General features: G+C 42.2%; 1 protein-coding gene across 2 annotated transcripts; it reads right to left on the minus strand.

Annotated features, from left to right (window-relative positions):
- Positions 1-225: 225 nt before the first annotated feature.
- Positions 226-22,382, minus strand: ece1 (endothelin converting enzyme 1). 2 transcript variants are annotated; one of them, XM_070841954.1, is made up of 19 exons: positions 22,272-22,382; positions 15,081-15,167; positions 12,063-12,201; positions 10,185-10,397; positions 9,958-10,082; positions 9,691-9,837; positions 9,181-9,246; positions 8,670-8,858; positions 8,375-8,517; positions 8,049-8,163; positions 4,459-4,569; positions 4,265-4,363; positions 3,993-4,070; positions 3,785-3,888; positions 3,348-3,458; positions 2,708-2,775; positions 2,413-2,603; positions 1,707-1,802; positions 226-1,070 (listed from the first exon to the last, which is right to left on the minus strand). In XM_070841954.1, exons 2-19 carry the CDS (start codon positions 15,165-15,167, stop codon positions 894-896), a joined length of 2,259 nt encoding a protein of 752 aa, XP_070698055.1. In that variant the 5' UTR covers positions 22,272-22,382; the 3' UTR covers positions 226-893. The 2 variants fall into 2 exon arrangements, with proteins under 2 accessions (XP_070698055.1, XP_070698046.1); XM_070841945.1 differs by lacking the exon at positions 22,272-22,382 and having other exon boundaries at positions 15,081-15,772.
- Positions 22,383-24,131: the final 1,749 nt, after the last annotated feature.

The following is a 24,131-nucleotide window of genomic DNA, read 5'->3' on the forward strand; positions in this document are numbered from 1 at the left end:
AGATTCGTTTTACTATACAAAATAAATTGTGACAAACTCATAAAAACAGGTATGGCGCATCATATCTTCAGTTCTGAATGAAACAATAGATGATGCTCTACTTTTTTTTTTGCTGTGAATTTCTTCATTCCTTCATTTTGTTTATGATCTGTTTTGGTCTTCCATTACAGAAATGAATGAGACACTGCTACCTTGGCACCAGGTGACTTTGTTTTTAACCACACATAACCCCACATTGTTATCTGTAAGATATAACAGGTTGACCGGATTTTACACAAAAATGTTTCTGAGAAATTGCAGTGATTCAAAAGCAACCTGTTGCCGGAGCAGGCTATTAGAACATATTTATACCAATTCTTAATTAACGGCTTTAAATCTGTCCAAATGGATCAGACTTTAAATGCATTGCAGGTCCCTGGTGCACTGTAATATAAACATTTGTGACCATAAATAAAATACCATACAAGTAAACCGGAGCAGATTCAAGCACAGTGGTGAGTTACAAGAGAAAGAAACATCGCTTAGTTTATTTATCACTTTACGTGACAAACAAGGCGTTCTGAGAGTGGTTCCCCCATTTTTTTTGTAACTTTTTTTATGTTGGGTTTCCAGTGTTCAAAAAGCGCATGTTAGAGCTGCATTTAGCTTCAGAATTTGGGGAAAAGCTGTTTGCTAAACCAACAGTCCTTGTGGAGGAGCACTGACGACTGCGATCCTCCATACAGAGCAGGCACATTTTGTCCTGTTAAGGAACCTGATTAGCATAAAGTGGCAGGGCAGTAGGAGCTTCAGTGGTTCTTGCCTTCCCTGTCCAGGAGACTTTGTCAGCGTCTCTAGTTATTTTCCTCCACATCCATTTCACTCCTGGCTGGAGAAAACACAGCTGTGAGGCATCACCACAGCTCACATTTATGTTTAGGGTTCATGGCCGCATCTGCTTTGCAACCAAAGTGCTTTGAGAATTCCTCTGAATTGGACATGGTGCCGATGACTCTGAATCTCGACGGGCTGTGAGGGTCTGTGATCATGCCCTCGTGCGAGCTTTCGGGCGTCCGGACAGAGCACCACACCTGCGGAGATGATCAAGCGTAAAGAGGCACAAAATGAGGAAATCCTTTTTTCCCCTAATATCCTTCAAAAGTATTTATAAAGAGATTTCAGAGACTAGCCTGGATTTAAGTGTTTTTTTGAGGTCATTAATTTGACATTTCCTGCATGGGATTTTTGGGCTCGTCCCCTTCAAGTCAAAAAACATGTTTTTCTCTTCGTTCCTGGACATATGAGGTGAATGATGTATGTGCAGAGTCTTAAATTAACACATTACTGTACGAGCACGATTTGGTAACATCGAGACTAGTTTTGAGCCGACCACAGTCCAGAATGCAACTGACACAAGTATAAGTTTAAGCCTCCACACAGTGATAACATACTTTTCAGTGAAATAGGAGACATCTTACAGTTTGGAAATGACCAGTATTTGCATATTCATAGATTATGAACTATTCAACAACAGAGAGGGCATTGATGTCGTTGTTTCAGATGGCATTTGGGGAAAACTATATCAGGCAGGACTTATTATGCAAAGCAGAGTACTTTCACATGTCTTAAAACATGTCTGGAGGGGAGCTTTAAGAAATACACTGAAGAAACAGCAGTATGTAGACAATATGTTCAAGTCAAGGAGGAAATAATATCAAAACTCAAACCTGGGCAAATCCTACAAAAAACAGCTGATGGTTCGTCATTCCCAGAGCCGGCAGAGTGGCCTCCTCACCGTTCTTTTTGATCCAGTTCACATAAGCCTGCGAAGCAGCAAATGATCATGTTACACACATGCATTCCCTCCTTTATTCACGTGAAAGGGAGCAGGGATATAGGCAGAGGGAAAAACCAGATCCACGTTGGTTCGTCTACAGTGTTGTTTCCTTTGGGTTAACACGTACCACCGAATGCAGCTTGCTTTTGCTTCCATATGATTTGCCCATCTGCTTCATAGCTTATGACCTTTCATTACATGGAAAGAATGTGTGCATGTGAAGAAGAAACCAGAGGCTGACAAGGCCACACTTAACCACCTGTTGCATTTCCAGGCTTCGCTGTAAACCAACCTGCTTTTTCCAATACAGATTAATGGATGTGATCCACAACAGCCTCGACAAATAAACTAATGCAGGGGGATTAATGTCAGATCTGTGTGATGGTTTTCTGACCTTGTGAACATGCAATCTGACGAGGTTGCCCTAGGAAACATAACAGTGCAGTGTTCAGAACTTTCCATTATAATCTAAGTGCTCTCTTGCGCGGACATATAATTGTTTGTCGACATCAGTGACAGAAAGCCACGTTCCCTCGTGCTTTTACCACGTGCAGAAAACATCGGAGGTTACTTATGCTTATTATCTGACATCAGACCTTGTAGGCGGCCTTGAGTCCACCGTTGTCGGCGATGTTTTCTCCCAACGTGTGTCTTCCATTCAGAGGCTCCTTGTTGATGCTGTAATTTCCATACTGCTCCACCATGCACTGGGTCTGCTTCTTAAAGGCCTCCACAGAGGAGTTCTTCCACCAGGGACGCAGGTTTCCATCCTTGTCGTATTCTCTCCCTTTGAATAAAAGTGTGAAGTATAACTGTGCTGTATGAATGAATGATAGTTCATTCTTATTCTCTGACATGTTCACTGTTTAAACTGGAAAACTCGTAACCAACCTTGGTCATCAAAAGCGTGAGTAAGTTCATGTCCCATGACAACGCCAATTCCACCAAAGTTAAGGGCCCTGAAATTAAAAAAAAAAAAAAATCATATATTATGAAAAAAACAACGTAGCACACCCCTGTGACAACTTAAACTGTGTGTTTATGGCAACACACCAGAAAGCTGTTAAAACACTCTCATATCGGTCTGTTCAACACGGAGCTGGAGCCAGAAGCTGGTTAGCTTAGCATAAAGACTGGAAACTTCATGGAATCTTGTTGTCGCTGTGAGTTTTGAGCTGCCATCACCTTAAATGTGTTCACCAATACAAGTTGAATCAAATCCAATATAATATTTTAGATGAAATTAATTGAAACAAAATGGCAATTCAGTCAGATTATCATGTTATATCTAAAGCACACCAATGGACTCTCATGTGTGGTTAAAAAACAGCTGCTGAACTACATTTTCTGTGAGTAATATGGGATGCTTTTTGTATTATCAGTACTGTTTTATACCTCAAAGGGTGTATTCTATGCTGCTTTTATGGTTTAGTGAAATAAAGATAATTTTCCTCTCTGGGGGAAACTTGTTCTCTATTACATCTTGGTGACATTCTTCCAACATGATTTTGTAAACCTGCATAAGACTTACTTTGGCCACGAACGGCTGTAGAACGGAGCCTGAAAAATTCCTGCTGGTAGAACCATCTCGTTCTTTGTTGGGTTGTAATATGCATTCACAGTCGGAGGGGTCATGCTCCACCTGCAAAAACATGGGAACAGAGAGCCACCATGTGAGCCTGACATCAAGGTCACTTTCAGAACATCAATTTGGCCAGCGTGCCGCTCTGCCAGGCTGACGGCAGCTCTGTTTGAAAGGCACAGAAACCCTAATCTGTCCCCTCCCCCCTAGCCTAATTAGAGACAAGGATCCGTTCAGCGGAGAGAAAGTTGGTTGCCTGGGAACATTTGTGGATGGTAGCGCTATTCTGCTGAGTCAGTACAATGGCAATGTGTCCCCGTCGGAGCGTGCAGCCTCCTCTCTGGCAAGCTGGATGGTGGGGATGAGCGTTACAGGGAGCAACTCACTGGTTTCTGTTGGGAGTTTTCCTCAGCTGGTCAGCCGTCACTCTGGCAGAAAAGTTGTAGTACTGCATGACATTCTGGAAGTAAAGCTCCGACACGACCTCGAACTAAAAGAGAAGAAGAATCAGAATGGACGAAAAATGAGACATTATGGGACGAATGAAGCTGGCGGAGTGGTCGGGACACATAACACAGTTCTACATTTACCTACATCATTGAACACTTTGTCCAGCTTTGTGGAGTTCATGATGAACTCTGGATATCCCACCATGTTGTATATCGCATCTGCCTGTGACAAATAAGATTTAAAAAAAAAAAAAAACACTGTAAAAGACACATTTTCACACCAGGTGGCAGTGCTGTATTTCTCAGCCACCTCAGCACACAAAACAGCTCCACAGAACTCATTTCAGATGTTAATGTCTCCCTGAAGCAGCAGCAGGACAACTTCCTGGGAGAGAAATGCATCTTTCTTTCTCCCACCTTTTCCTTTGCCGCTTTTTTCGTCTCAGAGTCCATCCAGCTCACATACTTGAGGCTGTCCTCAAACGCCCATTTAATCTCTGAAACCATGTTTTCAGCCTGAAAGCCCACAGAAGAGACAGAGGAAAGTCAGGAGCACCTCATCACACGCAGCGGGAAGAGCTATTGTGAGGGAAGGACTTTGAAGCACTTACAATGGCCTTGCTGTCCTCGGCAAAGGTGTCTTTGACAAACATGGCTCCAAGAGCAAAGCCCAGGGCGCTGTCTGTGTCGCTGACGCACAGCTTCCAGCGTGGAGTGCAGCTCTGCAAGTGAACACATCAAGACATGTTGAGGGAAAATGCGTCCTCGCAATCTCAATCTCTTGCACTGTTGGGCAACATCACGTCTGTTTGGAATGTGATTTTTCTCACTGTGTCATATTTCGTTCGGCCCATTTCGTCTGCTTCGATTAGTCATTCCGTACATTCCCCAAAATGAACATGACTAACCCCACAGAACGTGGGTGGACTTGCAGCATTCAGCTGTGAGCTACATGTGTAGGTGTACAGAGAACTGTAGTGGTAGTGAAACTGTAGCAGGGTGAAATCAGGACAGTAAGAGTGTTTCTGCTGCACAGTCTGCGAACAGAACTTCTGTTTCGTCCTGCGATAGTTCGGCGACACTGCCAATCTGTTTCTGTTTCTCCAATGCATGCTGGGATAGATGCCAACCCCCCCCACCACCACCACCACCTCTAAACGGGATAAGCATGTATATAAAAAGCGTTGGATGGACGGACTTCTCCCTACAAGCAAAATGGGGATCTACACTCTCTACTATCTACTCTCTACTATTCCTGCCAGAAGAAATAAATTATTTAATATAAAACTTTATCAGCATAGTTTATCACACGCATCTGAGATACATTCAACACATAAAATATGAACTATAACTACCACTGTGAAGAAAAATCTTAAACATTTCTTTTATAGGCTTAAATCCAATGAGGTGGAACATGTGAAGTCAGCAGGAAATGTTGTGTAGACGGTTTATCTAACAAAGGAAATGAACACAAAGAGAAAATGACAGAAAATGGTTGTGATCCTCTTGTGACCTCTGACTGATTTTTTTGAGGCAAAGCTGAGCCCTTATCTCCCTGAGGGCTGAGAGACGTTTAGGTGCTCTCCCTAAAGGACCCAGTATCGTGACGAAATGTCAGCAACAGGACACCCAACATGCCTGTTTACATTCAAAACTGAAGCTGATTAGCAGAGCAGCACCAGTGGGAATGAATAACTGAGGAGGTGGGGGGTGTTTTCAGAGGGAAAAGAGTTTCCTACAAAGCTCTGTGTGCAGTTTTTATGATCAAAAATGATGCTGTGGTCACAATTTCTAGAATTATGCTGGAAATTTGGCATTTTCTTTATCACTGTTTTTCCCTCTATTTACAAAAGACTACGAGATATAAAAATGCATTACACAACACAGCAATTTTACAGCTTAACTTGCAAGTAAAAACAGAAACAGTCCCTATATGACAAAGTTATTATCGGGTGAAAGGAAGGACAAGGACAAATGGACCTGCATGTATGCGTAGATAAAGAGGACACAAGGTCAGAGTGAGGAAATGAGGAATGTTGCAAGTTGTAAATCTGTGCACAGATGGAAAAAGAGACAGGACGGCACTCTCACATAAAGCTGATTTGCAAAGAGACACACACACAGAAAGTTTTGGGTTTGTTATTGCAGCTTGACCCCAGTTGAAAACAAGGCCGGGGGAACAGGATCTTGCTCTGATAAGGGCCGGGGTCACGGGAGCCTTCACAGTCAGACAGTTATTCACTGAGAAGGAAGTGCAACTTGCTGCCCAGTCAGTCTAATGTACTGTCCACTTGGAGAGGAAACATGTTAATCCGAATGTCTTCTACTATGGCTCTAATTAAAGGCTAAGTTCACCCAATTTACAAAAAACATATTTTCTCATTTGTGCGTCATGTAGTGGCATCTGGCAAAGCAGATTATTTTGGTGTGATTCAGTGTGGATTTAAGATATCAGACCTGCTTTTGACCCAAAACAACCATGCTGAGTGGAATTTAGTGGAAATATCATCAGCAGATTCAACTATTTCCTTGGTAGAAAGTAGTTCTATAGAAGTATTTCCAATATCTTGAAAACACCACTAATGGATCTCCATTCATCTCCATTGTTTCGGGTGAGCCAAAGTCTTAGAGGTGAACTAACCCGTTAGCTTTACTCTGAAGTAACAAGTAACTGAAAGAAATCATGTTAAAGGATGATTCCTGCCCTATTTCTGAACCTGGGCTCTATTCTTTATATATTTTGGGTTCAAAATGACTGAAGGTTTTGGAATTGGTCCAGTAGATTGCCTCAGCTAGCAGCCAGTTACAGGCTGCAATGGCTATGATGAAATTCTTTGGGGCAATTGTGCCAGTCAAAGTACATCCACTAAAAGTGCTTGTTTCTGCTACAGACAGGCTCACATAGTTATTCAAAGTGTCTGGCAACATTGCAAAATTACCCTTACAAAGATAGACCTGTAAGATGCTTTTTGTTTAACCAGAAACAGCTGTAATATCGCACCAGATTCCATTGACAAAGTTTGTTAGTGTTAGTTGGTGTTTTAAAGAGTACGTTTGAATGTGAACTAACATATTAAAACATCTTAGACTAGCAACTCCCATTTTCGGTAAGATAAAAATCACTGTTTTTGTCAATTGAGTCTGGTGGCTTTGAACCAGGTGGTAGGTATGACGGCCATTTCCGGTTTAACATAAAGCATCTTACAAGTCTATCTCTGTAGGGATCCTTTCTGTAATGTTATCAGACAGAATAACGACCCGAGCCTGTCAGTACCAAAGAAAATCTCTTTCCAGAGTCAGATTTCTCCCACTACCTAATAAGTTATGTATATTTTGAATAAAGACTATGGCACTTGTAATGATGCAGTTAAAAAAAATATTTTCTTATTTTGATTTCTTGGTTGGAGCATATTTAAGCACAAAGACAGGGCAGTACTTACTTTTCAGTAGTGGAAACCAACTTCTTTAAACTGGTCTGACACTGAAGCATATAGTTACATGTAACATAACATGTAATAACCTTTCCCTTCATTCCACCAGCTATGCTGTGACTTGTGCTGGGTCTTTGTAATGCCTACGTGCAAACATGAACAACTGTGTTGGTAACCCAGTTACACATGTAGGCCATGACATCAGGTGTCTCCAGCAGAAATTCAGCAGTGTTAAGCAGATTTCTCTTTTAAACCTCTCACCCCAATTAAGGAAACCAGGTTTCTCATTTACATGAAGTGTAAGAACTCAGGTTGAAAGCCAACACCAAGCGCTGCCTGATAAGTTACATTTCTGGTCTTATCGTAATGAAGGAAAATATGTTTTTCTCCATTGGCGCTAATTTCCACGTATCTGCATTCAGTAAAAATGAATCCTTTGCTAACTGTCATACGTAAGAGCAAGAGATCAAGAGAGAAGCTTTCAAAACGCAGCTGTTTGGCTTTGAGACGTTTCCTCTTCCACTTTAAACTGAACTTCTAAAAAGCCCACATATACTCGGCCAGTGGGATTTTTTTCCAGCTTCTACTAGTTTCTCTTTCCAAGTTTGTTATTCGGCTCACAAACATGCTCATAAAAGTACATTAGCTGGATGAGAATCTGCCAGCAGGTAAAACATGCACATTCTCTGCCGTTTTTTTCCCCACTTTTTATCTGCCTCGTCTCCCCTCTTGTGTTTAAATCTATCTGTGTCAGGAATGTCCTGTCTCACCTTCTTGGTTCCGTACATGATCTCAAGGAAGTGCTGCTCTGCATCCTGGAACCTTTGGTCCAAATTGGACACCATCTTCCTCACCACCTTCATGATCATGTAGTTGTTGAGTAGGCTGAAAGAGACACATCACATTCATTCATTGTGGCCCTCTTCAGTACTGCCTGAATGCTTAGCACTGTAGCTTTGAGCAGGAGGATTTATGCATGTGGTATGCAAACAGTGTCAATACTTTTAAAGTGTATCAATCGGACTCAACAGACGTAACAGCATACAACCTGTATCTGACACAATAATAGAAGATTATATATATTAGATTTTTTTACCTTCTATTTGTTTTAGCTATGAGGTCTGAAACTTTCTGGAGGTATTCTTTGGCATAAACAACCACCGGTTCTGACTCGTTGAGCGGCACAGGAGCAAACACTTCTGTGAGGTATGGCATCCAGTCCACTACAGGAACCAGAGTCTGCAAACACACAGATGAAACACACACATTAACAAACACATGTTGTTGAAATATTTTCACACGATATAACTTTGACTTCCGAGTGCACATAGCAGGAGCAGTCATCATTTGTAGAAAATGATCATCTTAAAAGTATACTGTTGTTTTCTTACTGTGAGATCCTTGGCCTCCATCTTGTGGTAGATGAGCTCCTCGTCTCTCCTCTCCTCCTGAGGGACTGTGATGTTCGCCAGGGTGGTTTCAAAGTCCACAATCTCCTCCATCAGCGCCCGAGACGTCTCCTTGGTGCTGCCCAGGAGGACCCCTAACTCCGTCAGGAAGTTGAGGTATGCCGTCAGATACTAAGTCCAAGAGCGCAGCAGGTGGAGGTGGGGGTGGATGGGGAGACAGGGGGGGGGTGATAAAATGAAATTAGTAAAGTAATCCTAAACTATGCAAATACTATGCAGACTATTTCCCCTGTAGCTGAAACATTTCTCTTTTAATATTTCTGGACTTTCTTTGCAAAAATCTGCAATGAGCCTTTGAGTAGTTTCATGACTGAACTCTAACTCATTTTTTGTCTTTCCAGAAAATTTTACTTTTACCATCCAACTCTGGACACGCTTACCCACTGTGAAACCAGTGTGATGCTGTAAAAAAAAAAAAATGCGCCCACGGTACCTTTTCATTTGCAGTTTTGTTGAGGTAGTAATCCCGTGAAGGCAGTCCCAGGCTGGACTGATCCACCTAAAGGCAAGAGAAACATCCTATGACTTCCACTTCGCCCTCCATTTCAGCACTCACAAACAACCTCTTGTTTTTGTTCCTGTGTTGCCAGCATGAAGCCTGAAAACAGAAGCTGGCCAAAGATCCTATCAGTGCTATTTACTATGGTCTCATGACACCCTACAAAGGGATGAAATCTCCTATCGAATTGTCAGTGTGAAGCCGAGAGCACTGTGATAAGGAGTGAATTGTCCCCAGAATATCAGCAGAGATAAAAATTTGTCTATTTAGGGAAGCATGTGACAGCTGCTCGTGGTGGAGGAAATTTCTTGTAAAAATTCAAGCGTGAATGTAAGTTTACTGGGATGCTACCAAAGCTTTCAGGGAAGCAGCACTTTCTGAGGTGTAAATACACGATCTTAGATAAATCCATGTAACTGCTGAAGCTCTCTCCGACCCTCTCACCTGGATGATGTTAGCGCTGGAGTTTTTGGAGTCAGTGCTAACAAACACGGTGAAGAAAGGCGAGGTGCGATAGTTGGCTGACACCGTGCGCAAAACTTCCTGGAAGTTGTCCTTGTCCCAGGGTCCGGTCAGGGCCCAGCCTCCTATCTGAAACAGGCACAGGCCAGGTTGACAGTCAGAGACTGCTGGATACGAGGTTCTTTTAATGAAAAAAGATTGCAATGATGAATGCGTTTGATGTTCGACCGCTTTGGGAAATAGGCATACCTGGTCGATTAGCTCCTGTAGTGGCTTAGCTCCTAACTCCTCAATCTTGGCCTCATTCATGCAGGCCTGATAATATCGCTGGGCCTTCTCCTCAGCCTTGCTCAGACCTTTCATCGTTGTGTTTTCTGCCCGATAGAGATATGAAATAAATGATGTGAATCAAAAGTAAGAAGATTATTGGAAGATTAGCTGAGGACACAGAATTTCAGTCAAACAATGCCCCTCACCTAATAAATGCTTCATTACAAGTATGTTGTGCTCCCAGAGGATGCTGAAAGGTCCCCAGCGGGACATGCCCTCAGGGAGGGGATTGTTCCTCACCCAGCCCCCACAGGAAAAGTTGTAGAAATCATGGCAGGGGTCAACAGATCTGTCAAGGCCTCCCATGACTGCACTGGCCACAGTAATGCATGGCTCTGTTAGGCACAAGCCCGGGTGAGCTGTGGGAGAAAACATTTTAGAAAGAGAACGTGTTCAATTCATTCACTTTTAAACCCTGTACTTTATCAGCCCTCTAGTGCCAGAGACACATTCTCTAGGTAAAAAAAAAAAAAAAAAAACATTTCTGAGGACCACAGTGGATAATCTCAAAATATTTCATGGTAAGACATCCAAATATGCATGTGGGTCTTCAGACCATCTGGAAATCATTATTTCATAAGAGGTCAACAGTCAAGAAATCCAACCTGGAGGGAATATTTCTCCTTGTAAGAATCCTGTATAAATAATTAGCTGAAACATGACGTTGATGATCCTGTCTTCGAATGTCTTGCGTTAACTATTGCCAGCTGATTATGTCATGATTAACATGGACAAGATAGATGAAAACAAGGTAGACAAGATAGATGAAGGTTCTAAACTAGAGACCAAAGTTTAAATCAGTTCCTTTCCTTCTACGTGTGACTTCCACAACCACTGTTTCCTGAAAACGAACACTGTGTGTGCTGCGTTCTCTAGAATATTGTTATGCGGAAGCGTTTGGAGAGGCAGCACAGAGGCTTTTGGCTGCTCTGTGTTAACTATGCGACACAAAAGCTGTTTCACATGAAGAGCTTTAGAAATCTGGAGTGTTTAGAGAAGTGGAAGTGGAAGTCATTGCGGGGCAGAGTACTGTACAATTCCGGGAGACACCCGACGTCCAATACAGTCAAGACCGTAAGACTTACCACCTGTCCATATAAGGTATGAAACAGAGACGGAGACAAAGTTACGAGCAGTGATGAGGTTGGTGCCCCAAGGACAATTCATCCTTGTTCCTTTTATTATTTCAAAGTGTGATCTGACATGCGGCTCTGAATGGGAGGAAGTGGTATTACGTTTCCCATGGTACATTTGAGGAAACAAACGCAGATGAGACGCCGCCTGGATGTGATGTTAAAGAGATTAAGAGTTGTTTTTTAGGCAGCTTAGCTAAAGGTGGGGTTTTGGTTTGGAAAGAAATTGGGTGTTTGTGTGCGGTTTCCAGATCTTTTTCTAATCTGAGCATTTTATGACCTCCCTCTCATACACAATTGGTGTGCACCGCAGATTCCCAAAGGCCAGAAAAGAAGAAGAAGAACAATTCAACTTTATTTTTAAGGACGTTCGCAAGAATTGACCCCTGTCATGCATTTGGTAAAATCCTCCTCTGGAATATTGTGACACATGGTGAATGTGGATCAGCTTGTCTTGGCATAAAAACGGTAAAACAGGGGGAAACAGCAAGCCAGGCTCTATCCAATGGTAATCCATTAACAAAAACAACTAATCCACGTATTTCTTGGCCAAGAAAAATTCCAACTCATAACCCCTTTATTTGTTTTTGCTCAGATTTAACAAATGAGTAATGATGACTGTGTTCATTTGTGAGGCACTGGTATGTCGATTTTGTTTCCACCATTTCCAGTATTAATCCCAATGTAAGCTAATCAGCTGCCGACCGTCGCTTCATATTTGATGGACAGACATAAGAACGGTATCAGTCTTCTCATCTAACTAACGGAATAAAAAGGATAAAAGGAACTGAGTTTTCCTCTGAAATCCTCCGGTCAGACTACTTCACAGAGGCGGCAGGTGTTTCTTTTCAGCGAGTGTCACCGTGGCTTTGGGTTTCAATAGAGACTCACTCTGTTTGTAGAAGACCCCGGTTGTGATGAGAGATATGAACAGTCCCACAGACACGACACACAGCAGAAACAGCAGCCTCCTCTCTCTCTGGGTCCTGTCGGGCCAACACGAGGGCCCGCGGCCATGCAGTAGAGTCACCTGCGTACACACACACACACACACACACACACACACACATCATAAAGAGTGCTTCATTTAACTCACTACGTCAGATACGATATGTTTAAAGAGGTTTCAGTATATTCAAAAGATAGGAAGCAACTTTCAAATCAGCTTTAAAGCATATGAACACACACTCTTAATACAGCGTGGAAAATGTTGTCTACAGTCAAACAGAGTCTCAGGGAGTTGATGACAGGTTTGGTTTCGAGGCACAATGGCTTCTCTATTACAGCGCTTTCAACCGTCCCAGACAGAAAAGGTTAAGCATTGTTCCCTCACCAGTTTGACATGTACTGATAAAGGCTATTTTCCTTTTGCCCCACTTTAAGGAAAAGACACAATAATCCTGTTGAACCATATCTGCTGCTTTTGTTGTTCACCTGTAAATGTCAGCCAAGGACAACAGACAAGCACCTTGTTTACAGGCATTCTGCTTGGAAAGAAATGCCGCAAATCTTCTCCGAGAGAAGAATTTATTAGAAAGTCCGTACTTTGTGGTCAGTGACGGAATCTTTTCTACAATCAGTAATGATGCCGTGGATCTTAAACAAGCCCACCCTGCCTCTACAATTTCTCTACTGAACATTGCTACGGCTCCCCAGGGAACTTCTTTCCTACAGGAATAAATTAATAAATAAATGCCCGATCTTGGACCTCATATGTATCCTGAGGAAGTCAATTACCCCTTAAGTGTATACACACACACACACACACTTACATATATATCCAATTGACTGGTATTAGCTTAGATAAGAGTTCAGTAGTCAAACTTAATGTGACTGTATCAAATGCCAAAGCCACAGTGGCTTCTTAATCCCAGGAGCTCAGTGTGTTGGGTTGGTTTGGACCTAAACTGAGTATAATTGTGAGAATCCCACTGCCAAGCCTGTTCACTTTCCATCTGCAGTTTATCACAGTCTCTCGTAACCATGTTTTATCACCGCCAAAACCATAGTAAAAATGATAATGGCTGACTAGGGTCCAAGTCTTGAATTTGAGAAGTCTGTCTGGCTCTTCAGGTATACTTCTGGTCTCGTGAAATATGTGAGCATGGCCACACTGACGGATCTCAGCTCTTTATTTTGAGGTTAAGAAGCAGAAGAAAAACGACTGAGCAGTCTACAAAAGAGTGCGTAAAACCACAAATAAAGGTTTTAAAAAGTGCCACGAGCAAAAACCATTTTTCATTTCTACTTTTGACTGTAAAGGCTCGAGCACACCTTTAGTTTCTTGTTAACAGGTGGGAAGGAGGAAATGTCCATAGACAAGCGAGGAGACAGCTCCCACACACTGTCCTTTTACTGGCAATATGCTTTGAGTGGAGATAAAGTTTATAAAGATTTATTGATTTAGAGATTTTGGCCCTTACGTAGGGACCGAAACTTTGTGTCTCCAATAAAGTTTATTACCAATAAAAAGCACAGTGTGTGGGAGACTGCTCTTGCAGTTGTGCTGTAAAAACCATAAGTAACAGGTATGGTACCAGAAAAATGCTCTGAAACAATGTTTCCATCAGGTGTTACTTATAAAACCTGCTACCTGACACAACGTACACACACATCATATGCGCCACAAAAATAGCTGCACACATGAAATGAGAAAAAATACCTTCTCTATGATGAAGTGCACAACAGCAGGATGATGTAGAGCAGTCTGCGTGTGCAGATGTCCACAATATGCTGTGTAAGAGAGATTCAGGCCCAGTGCCCTTTATCCATTATGGAAAAATGGATAGATAATAATTCAGGCTATATCCTGATGAACAAAAGTATTATCTAAGATTGAATAGATTTATTCAGTGTGTTTGTGTGTGTGACTATATTGCCTTGCATACTTGTCATTTGTTATCAGGCCTCTTTTGAAACAGAACTTTTGATCTCGATGGGGAATTGTGTGTAAATAAAACTTAACTTACTAAAATCAGTAAGATCTTACAGCTAGACAGCTCCTAACTTCAACAGTTACACGGTTGACTTTGTCCAGAAACACATTGTGACATATTTTCAACATATATTATATTCTAACATATTTTGTCAGAAGAAGTGCCAACGCTTCTTCAGAGTGAATTGTGTGTTACTGTCAACAAAATTACATGCAGCTCTGCGGAATGAAGAGTTGGACTGAACAAAACGAGCCCCGGCATGAGGCTAATTTAAAGATCCATAAACCGTGATCAACCAGCTACAGATGTAATAAATGGGTGATAAAAAAAACAACAACAATCCATGCAGTGCGAGTCGAAAAGATGGTTCAGTAACATCAGCGTAAATAGTTCAGACAGAAATAACTACATTGAACATGACAACGTGTTTTCTGCCATATAAAAGTAAGGAGAACCCTCGTCGTGATCCCATAGTACATGTTTTTCATCCACTGTCTGTAATAGCTTATGCAGGCTTATTGAAATTCAGGCCTCCAAAGAAATGTGTTGTGTTTCAACAAGTATTATACAAGCCAAGTATTATATCACAAGCATTCAACGATATATCACATCCAACAAGCTATGGACAGATAATAAACCAAGCAGTATGTGAAGCATGTTTCAGCAGAAGTCATTCTCAGATTGCTACTACTAAATGGTATTTACAGTTTTACTTTTTTACCTTGCCTTTACTTTTACCTCTTATGACTCTGCTAAAACGTTTCAAATTAACACAAAATAGGAGATGTTCATCTGCAATCTGAATCTTTTTTCTTTAAGTTGACCTGTAAGATTTTTACACGACAGCAGTGTTGTTTTCCATGAGGTGGGCCACCTTAAAAGGCCTATATATTCTTCCTATGTGCTGCACAATAACAGCGTACTGATAAAAACCCTTTTATTCTTTTTCAGCCCAGGGTGTGTGAGTGTTTACCTGCATGGGTGATGATGGGTAGATGTCGTCACCGGTGGAATCAACCAGGTCCTCCTCATCCAGCGTGGCTCTCTTATACGTTGACATCTGAAAAGTCAAATGCAGAAAAGACTCTCTGAGTGCTTCCATGTTCCTCTCCAGCACCTCTCCTGTCCAACTCACGTGTGTGAGGGAGTGTTTGTGTGTCCCGTCTACTCCTCAGAAGTCTCTGAGGCTCGAGGGTAGGGTTTCCCTCTAAAATCCATCAGGTGCTATCAGGTTTATCTGGTTGGAGCTCTTTCACTCAAACACCGAGTTGACTTTCAAAGAACGTGTCAGTCTTCTCCTTTCAAAAGCATTTTTCTGTACCCTTCAATCCAAACAACACCCCTCAGAGCCCCCATGGTGCCTGGCAGACACCCCCGAGGGCAAATGTCACAACACCAACATAAACCTCCTCCCGGAAAGTCCTTGTAAGATCTCCTTGTGGGTCCTCTGTTCCTTTTTAAAACTTTTGTGCCTCTTCCTGGGCCAGCTTTTTTCCTGGACTTCCTCCTCAGCCCAGTCTATGCATACACGGCACGAGAGAAGACGGAACTAGTGAAAAACAGGAAGGAGCACTGACTTGAGCGACTTACATGACTGAGGCTGACTGTGCGCGAGTGATTTGCGTGATTGTGTGTGTGTCTGTGTGTGTGAGTGAGTGTGTGTGTGTGAGTGCATTCCCCAGTGTGGTTTCACTTAGACTTGGGGAGGGGACCTCAAAGTTGTAGTTCACACCCTGTGTCTTTGCTATAGGACATGATACAGTCGGGGGAGGGGCCCAGGCTAAATATCCTCCTCCCACTACATGCTTGCAGCCGCTGCCCGTGGTGACCGTTACCTGATAGGCACAACAGTCAGTTCCTCTCCAGTTTAACCCCTCACCCACAGGGCCGCCAACTCCTGATACAAACACCACATTTTAAATAGCTTTCTATTGAAACGTGTTAAAAACTTGCGTGAGAAAAAAAAAAAAAAAAGGTTTGAAAAGAAACCAAAAGAAAAATGTGTGTCACCAACACACTGCTAACATGTACATTCATCCGCTTAGCGAGCTCTACTAAATATAACATTATAATGAAATATTCCAACAAATCATATTTAGGCCTGACCATGTACACTTTCCTTATATTGTTCCAGCATATTTCAAAATCCTAAAAAAGCAAATATCTCATTCCCAAAGTTCAAAAGTTTAGTCAGTCAGTCACAGTGTCACGAGGAGAATGTTTTATTGCAAATATAAAATCCAAAGTATCATTTTTTTTTTACAACCGAACCGAACTGCAGCAATAAACAGACAACATAATCTTCCATCAGAAAACTATATGAAACTGCTAAAGGTCTGTTGCTCGCAGCATAGACAATTCAGCCGTACAATGTGTGATCCAGATAAATGGTTACCTCCACAACGATATGTAACCCTATCAGTCCCCAGCAGATGCCGTCATTCTGGCCACTGTTAAAGGCTTGCACACGAACCAAACAGTCAACATGTCAACAGTCCAGATCCTCACAAGCAAAATGAGCTATCGTGCTCGGTTGTGGGCCCCTCCTTTGTGCGCTGTTATGGGGATCCACGCAGTTTGCTTGTGTCCTGCTCTCCTTTATTCATAAATAATTAGCTGCGTGTTTTCATTGGATATAAACATTTACACTAACATCTCTGCAGAGCCCTCACACCCCACACATAAACTATCTAAACTCCACCAGAGACAGTTTCTTCCCCCAGGCCGTCACCCTGATGAACTCCCACTAGTCTCAGAGACTCAGGAACCACTGTGCAATAGTCCCATACCTGCACATTGCACTATATCTGCACTACTTTGCACTATATAACTGCACTACATAAATGCACCACACCTACCTCCACTGTATATACTGTTGTTATGAGTACTTATATGGTTATTGTTCTTATTGTTGTAGTTTATTTCTAATTTTCTTACTGTACACCGGAGTCAAATTCCTTGTTTGCTTGTACAAACTTGGCCAATAAAGTTGATTCTGATTCTGATTGTGATTATAGATTTTGACTGTGGCCAAAGAACCTCAGAGTTCCTTTTTTTAATTTAGAAATGTTCTGTCTGTGTTGATCGATCAGTAATGAAACTGTTGTGTTGTCGTCACTGTGACGTCTCAATCATCAGTGTGACGACTGTGCTGTAATGATTTATCATATCTGAAGCTAATTAGCAGCTTTAGAGACGAAGGTAAATGGAAGTAGGACACAGATGTTTTTTGGCACGGGACTGAAAGAGATAAACTGGATAATATAACGCAGGGACTAACATTCAGCGACCACTTGATCCAAGTTAATGATGTTTCCTACTGCTTTATCACTAATGTTAATAAATGCAGGTAAAATAAACATCCAATGTTAATGTGACACCAGTAAACAGAGGCCCTGTAGCTAAAACACGAGGCACCACAGAAGCACATTAACATGAGATTTTCTTACAGCAATACAAAGAGGGCAATGATTAACCTCAGCTGTCTGCCTGACAGAAACACAGCTCCCTCCAGAGCGACTGCTAAACACAATGCACCGCGGAGGTGAGAAACAATCGTGACTACATTTCTGCCAACGGAGACATGAAGAACGTAAATCAGAAGCGTCGCCGTACTAAAAGGGCAGTAAAGTGCTGCCTGTGTTGTTCTATCAGTGTAATCTCCGTCTCCTTCTGGACATTCACCTCTGGCTTCCATCCTCACTTGTTCACATTCACTGAGCACAAGATGAACCAGCCACGGAACATAAATGTTTACTCGATGAAGACAGTTTCGATTTTTCATGTAAACCTAACAAGGGGACGACCCGGTTGCAGGTCCATGCTTTGTTTTATTTCCCACTTGTTTCACATAAACACGTCACGGAGGGAAAGAAAACATGTTCCCCACCACAAGAATTCCAGAGAAATCCAGGCAAACCCAGAGCCCAGATTCCTGCTAAATCTTATTTTCTATCAGACAAGATACCGCAAATCGACCGCAGGAGGAGGTAGCTGCTGCTAGCCTTATCTTGACTCTGCGATAGCAACAAAAAAAAAAGAAAATCACAGAAATGCCCCAACCCTTCCTGTGCTACTGTGTTTTTACACTTAGTTAAACGCAGCGCCCGGCCAGCCAAGTCACATTATCGGCTTATAAAAGGCCTGTTGGGACAAAAGATGGAGCGCTGAAGTGATGAGAGAAGCAGAGAGACAGGCACGGGTGGAGGACGGGGGGGGGGGGGTAAGTGGTAGGCCAACGACGTTTTTAGGACACTTTCAGGACACTATTACATAAATGTCTTTAAGCGACCTATAGCTAAGAGCACGGGGGGGGGGGCCTAATGGGGTTATTGATATTTGACTACTTCCTCTCTCTGTGCAAACACACACTGCATTTGGTCTCCATCAATATTTAACCTACAATTCGTGAAAGCATTAGAGCCGCTCCATGTAACAAAACAGGGGAAGCTTACTGAATTACTCAACATGTACTGTAAAAAAAAAAAAAAAAGTTTGATTTTAAGCGTGGAGTCTGCTTCACATCACAATGCAGAGCAACTCTGCTGGCACGGGCCGCGTTGTTGTCGCGCACACGCACGCATTCCTCAGCACACATTCACTGGTTTTTGCACACTTTCCTGACAATGGGGTCTGTGCAGATGTGCTTGCACATGTTGCTACACAGACTGCCCCCCCCACCCACCCGAGCCAAATCCCTGCTTAGTGACAACACTGCCTTCGCTTTCCTGTTAACGATATTTGGTGACTAATTTGACCCGTTTCCTTGAGAAAAAACGCCTCTGAATTTTTGCACCTGATGTAATGAGTCATGTTTTCTGCATCTAACTGCATAATCCTGCTGCTGGGAATCATATGTAAACATTTACTATCTAAGGTCATCAGCGTGCCAGAACTTGCTGCAATGGAAGGAGAGAGAAAGCTGTGTCGAATAACATCGGGAGAAACTGTTCCTGTTGACGCACCAACTTTCTGGAAGTCAAGCAGAGTGGCAGCAGGGAGCCATTAGAAAATCACGCAGATCTCTACAATAACAGTCTGTCCTGTAGTGTCACACAGGGCGCGACGACGTCTTCCCAAAGAAAAGCTCAAAGTACGAGGGGTCAGAATCCCACGATTCTTGGAAACAACTGCAGGGCCACGGCCGCAAACCTCAAACATGCATCAATAATTCGTCACTGATCCTGCAAACCAGACGATTATTTGTAGCGCAGGGGGCATTCCTCCAAGAATAACTGGAGCATGTTTGTGTTGGGATGTGTTGTGCTGCGCTTGTTTGACAGTGACCAGTGTTTGACAGTTTATTTCTGAAGAGAAAAATGAGAACAGGTCAAGAATTTAGTGAAGGAAAAGAAAAGAAGACATTAGGGGAAGGAAGGAGTGCAGGTGATTTACTGGCGTGTTTGACGTAAGCTGGCAGTAAACACATTCTGCATCTGAGGGAAGGCGGCTCAGTCAACCACCATGGTAAGCCAGCGAGATGGTAGGTCCAGATGCGGTTTTAGACCACAGGAGCAGTAATTTAACAGCACATGCCAAGAGCGATCTGAGCTTCATATTCTGTGTGACTGAGTTACTCAATCTCCGTGTTTTGAGTCACCTTTCTGCTGAAACGCAACTTCTGCTTTTCAGTTTTGACCTACAGTGCGCTCGCAACCTCCCTGTCATGGAGAGACGAGCCACACGCGCCCACTACAGAAAAACAGAACTTCCTCCGCAGGCTTAAAGTAATCAGTTAACCGTATTTTTGTGGAATCCTAAAGGTGAACAGCGTGGTGGGGAAAAACATTCCAGAAATACCGCAATGCCAAAAGTAAACATGGCCACACTTCTCACTACAACAAGATTAAGCAAGCACAGTATAAACAGTCTCATCCGATTTGACATTATCTCACCTGAAGGTGAACTGCTTGCACACGTAGCGACTATATTACGCATGAGGCTGTTTACTGCAGTGACCCAAGCTGTCCTGTACTGTCCCCCTTGGCCTGTGTCACGTGCCTGTGTGCGCAAGTTGACCGTATGTTCACGTATCAAATGCAGCAAACAAGCAAATGAACGGGGATGATGACCCCATACGCAGACATTCCTGAATGCAGATGCTATGCCCATGTTATGTCCTTTGTTCTGCCTTTTGTGTTTCTGCCCGAAGGCCACAGATAAGACAAAAGTTGTCCCAGGCTTTAACTCCTAACCTCTGACGTCAGGACAGCAATGGAAATGTCTTTCTTTTCACAGCATGGAGATGTTTCCTTTGGAGAAAACACCCAGATAATGAAGTGTTACCCAAAAAAAAAGCTACTTTCCCAGGAAATCAGCTTTCCCCCCGCTCGGGAGTAGGATTGTTAAACTAAGCCGAGGGACGTTTACCAGAATCATAACACTTTTGGTTTATTTTTAGTCGTTCATGTGCCCTGTTGCTTTGAAAAAAATAAAGAGGCTGAATTTTCTCTCACATGGTTATTAATATGCAGGCTGCTGGTCTGAAATTCTTCAGATTCCTGGTTGCCAGAGGACTATAGGTCATTTTTCTATGCACGTTTCAGATACTCTGACGTGTGTGCAAAGATCAAATATCATTCAGTCAGGTCTTTTGTCACGGTCACGCACTGCGTCTACTGCAAGCTGATTAAGTTTTGTCACCAATCAGTCGCACACAAATGACATATTCATGTATGATTATATATTCTAAAATAACTGCACTCTGTGTGTGTGGGGGGGGGTTGTGTTAACCAAGTGTAATTTAAGAGCTCCCAATTTGCATTTTTTTCCTGTGTAAAGTCAGGATTAAAGGAGTGGCACATGGAAGCTTGCTTAGAAAGAGATTTTCAGCCACGGCACAGACAGATAACAGGAGATTACCTGTTCCCACTGTTGTTATGGCGCCCTGCAGCACAGTCACGATCACACCTAGGTAATGAATAACTGCAGAGTAAAGCAAACTGCACCACATCCAGAGCCGTGTAACGTTATTAAGCCAATCAATCACTCGGGCATTAGCTTGCACAACTAGTGATCCAAAAAACTTCACTAGAGCGAGCTAATTCTAATTCAACCAACGGATTTATTGGTTTGAATTTGTAGCACCGGATTTGGGCGTTTTAACCGCCTCACAAGTTAGAACAGCACATGATAAAGCAGAACTAGTCCTCAATGAACAGGACAAAGCTGTAGGACAGAGTTAGAAGATGTGAAATGTCTGCCTGTGGTAACAGGAGATTTTGTCCTTCCCAGTTGTTTTGTAAAGTGCTCTATGAATAAAGGTTGCTCGCACCTTTTTCTTCATCCTTTCAATTGATTAACAAAACGATCCCTCGTCATGTGTTGCCAAGCATTGCAGTTTACTTTATCAAAACAATCAGTAGATGAAATATAACATCTGCAACTTATCACCCAGGTTGATTTATGGTCAAAGATCTGTTTGCTTAAAGAGGTTTTTGACTGATGATCTCTTTCATGTGGCTGCTTACAATCTCTCCTCCAAAACCATTTAGCTCAAAACAATCCAAGCTAACATTTAGACAGTCAAAGTAAATATTAATTTTATGCCTCTGCAATCACTGAACCCAGCAAAGCACTCATCTTGGCCGCGATGTGGTTTCGGCTGTAGTTTGTGGGTTTATTCAGTATAAAGGCTAAACTGTTACACAGGTCACTGAAAATGATTGAACTGTTATGTGACTCACTGAAAGTACATGTAGGGCTCAGATGGGGAAACTTTGTGGGTTTTATAATTCCTACTGAGTTACAGTGCAAGTGGAAAACAGTTTGTGAACAGATGTAAAAAAAGAAAAAAAAAAAGAAATGGTAGTAGCCTAAAAAAAGAGTGCAAACATATTTCATAAAGGCAACTTAATATGGAAATAGAGACTATTGGGACATTATATTGACTTCATAGGAAATTAAAACACAGCACAGCAACGATGTGATCACTGAACTGTCCCAGCGTTACAAACTCTGGAGCTACATGAGAAATAAAATCGCAGAATTATATTTCCTAGTGAAGAATAAACTTGTCAACAACTAAAATGATCAAATCCAGCGCAGCATTTAACATGTGATGTTGTGTCCCTGCGTCAGAGGATGTTTTTTTTTTGGTTTTTTGTTTTGCTCATCAGAGAGTGCTGCTCTAGTAAACAGGAGAAAACTGAGTTGGTGCTCCTACCGTGCTGTCGGACGGTCCTGCCGCGGCTCCGCTGAGCTGTGTGACCGGCGGACAGTGAGCGAGCCCCGGCTAGAGCTGCCAAAGAGACCGCGCCTCCCTGTCAAGATAGTTCACATCCCTCTGAAAGCCTCTCCGCTGCGTCGCTGCCCCGGAAATCATCTCACGCACGCACGCACGCACGCACACACACACACACGCTATAACTATGAGCTAGGTGTTATTTAGGACTGATCCAAACTGATCTCTCAGGATGTCCTGAAGTGTTTTTTAATTGACTTCCTTTCTTATCGTCTCTGCCTCTCTTATTAAACGACACTACTTCCGCACACACACTTGACCTGCACCACATATACTTACTTACTGCATATATCTACATATACACTGTTGCCCATAAAGTTGGAATAAAATGTTTTTTTAACTCTTCTCATGAAATGATTGTGACAGTGTGATTTATTCTTGATAAATAAAGTGTAAAGTCTTCTACACTTTATTGATCAAACTCTTCCAAACACATCACAGTGAAACTTAAACCACAATTAACCTTTGCAAACTGTGTATTCAGGCTTTAACAAAATTGGGGGTATTGAACAATTATTCCAACTTTATGGGCAACAGTGTATATACTTATGCTGCTCTCCATATATCTAACCTCAGTGTATTCATACTGTTTATTCTCTGTATAATATCTCACTTTTTCCATTACTTGCACTCGTACCTGTATGACTCACTACGCCTTCTGCAGCTCTGGTTAGATATTTAAACTACAAGTCTTTGTCTCAGTACTTGTAAAGTATTATAAAGTTGAATGTAATCTAAAGATAACCTTCTGTTCTTTAAAGCTCCTTAATTCAGTCCAGCTCCTTCATTTCAGATGGCAGACGTCCCGCCTTCATTTATATCAATATTTCCCCCCTGATAGAGGCAAATGTTATATATCAGCTTGACCCTAAAGTTATATTTCCCTTTTAGCAGCTCACTCTGAGGGAACAGCGGATAAATAAGTTATTAGCTAATAAATAAATGAGCTGACCTACTTAGGTAGGCGGCCTGTCCCAGAGTGTCAATATGGGTATTTATCAGAGTAACGTTAATTTAAGAACCACTCATGGTTACTTTTGTTTTTTCCTGCTTTAGTGTTAACTGCCTCACTACACTGGTTCATCCTTCACCAAGCGGTTTATGTGCCTGTACTTTTATAACACCATGAAGCCCCTCAGACATCTCAAACTGCTGTCCGCAGTCGACAGCATCGCAACCTTAAAATAAACCGAAACTCCCAGCAGGAGGAAAACTAAATAGTGAAAGGGAAAAAAAAAAAGCTCCTTAGTGAGATTTCTCTTTTGGTTTCACTAGATCTGATTCTGCCTGATAAATATTGATTTTCCAGGCACGAACACCATTAAATACTCTGAAACAACACAGGACGAGCTGGCTACAAGCAGTCGGCTTCACACGCAAAACAATCAATCATGTTGGATGTTAGAATTATAACCTCTTAGTGAAAGTGGGTTAAAAGATCCCAACACACGTGCGATGCTCGGGTCTATTTAGCTTGGGAATTTCAATGCTAACTGGCTGATTATTGGCTGAAGTATATTAGAAGAAAAAAAACAAAACACAATGAAATAATGAAACTTGGGCTGCAGGTGTCGTATCCCATGTTGTGACGGAGCTTGTTCCACCTGTGGGCCCGTTCAGCTGCTGACTGTGAGGGAGCCTCACAGTGACATCCAAAGGAGGCTCAGCAAACAGCAGGGCGCCTGTTCAATGAAGAATCAAATCCATTTCTTAAATTCTACATATTAAATACAGCGAGTTTACATTGTCATGGATACAATAAGCAAAGATATAATGATAATT

Source organism: Pempheris klunzingeri, chromosome 2 (genome assembly GCF_042242105.1).
Source record: "Pempheris klunzingeri isolate RE-2024b chromosome 2, fPemKlu1.hap1, whole genome shotgun sequence".
NCBI lineage: Eukaryota > Metazoa > Chordata > Actinopteri > Acropomatiformes > Pempheridae > Pempheris > Pempheris klunzingeri.

Bases quoted from the DNA above. Each gene is read 5' to 3' on its own strand.
- ece1 (XM_070841945.1), bottom strand. From the start codon at position 15,209: ATGGAAGCACTCAGAGAGTCTTTTCTGCATTTGACTTTTCAGATGTCA. The intron at 12,202-15,080 runs GTAAACACTCAC...GTGTGTACGCAG, and splicing joins ACCCATCATCACCCATGCAG to GTGACTCTACTGCATGGCCG. The intron at 3,459-3,784 runs GTGAGTTGCTCC...ATGTTTTTGCAG, and splicing joins AAAACTCCCAACAGAAACCA to GTGGAGCATGACCCCTCCGA.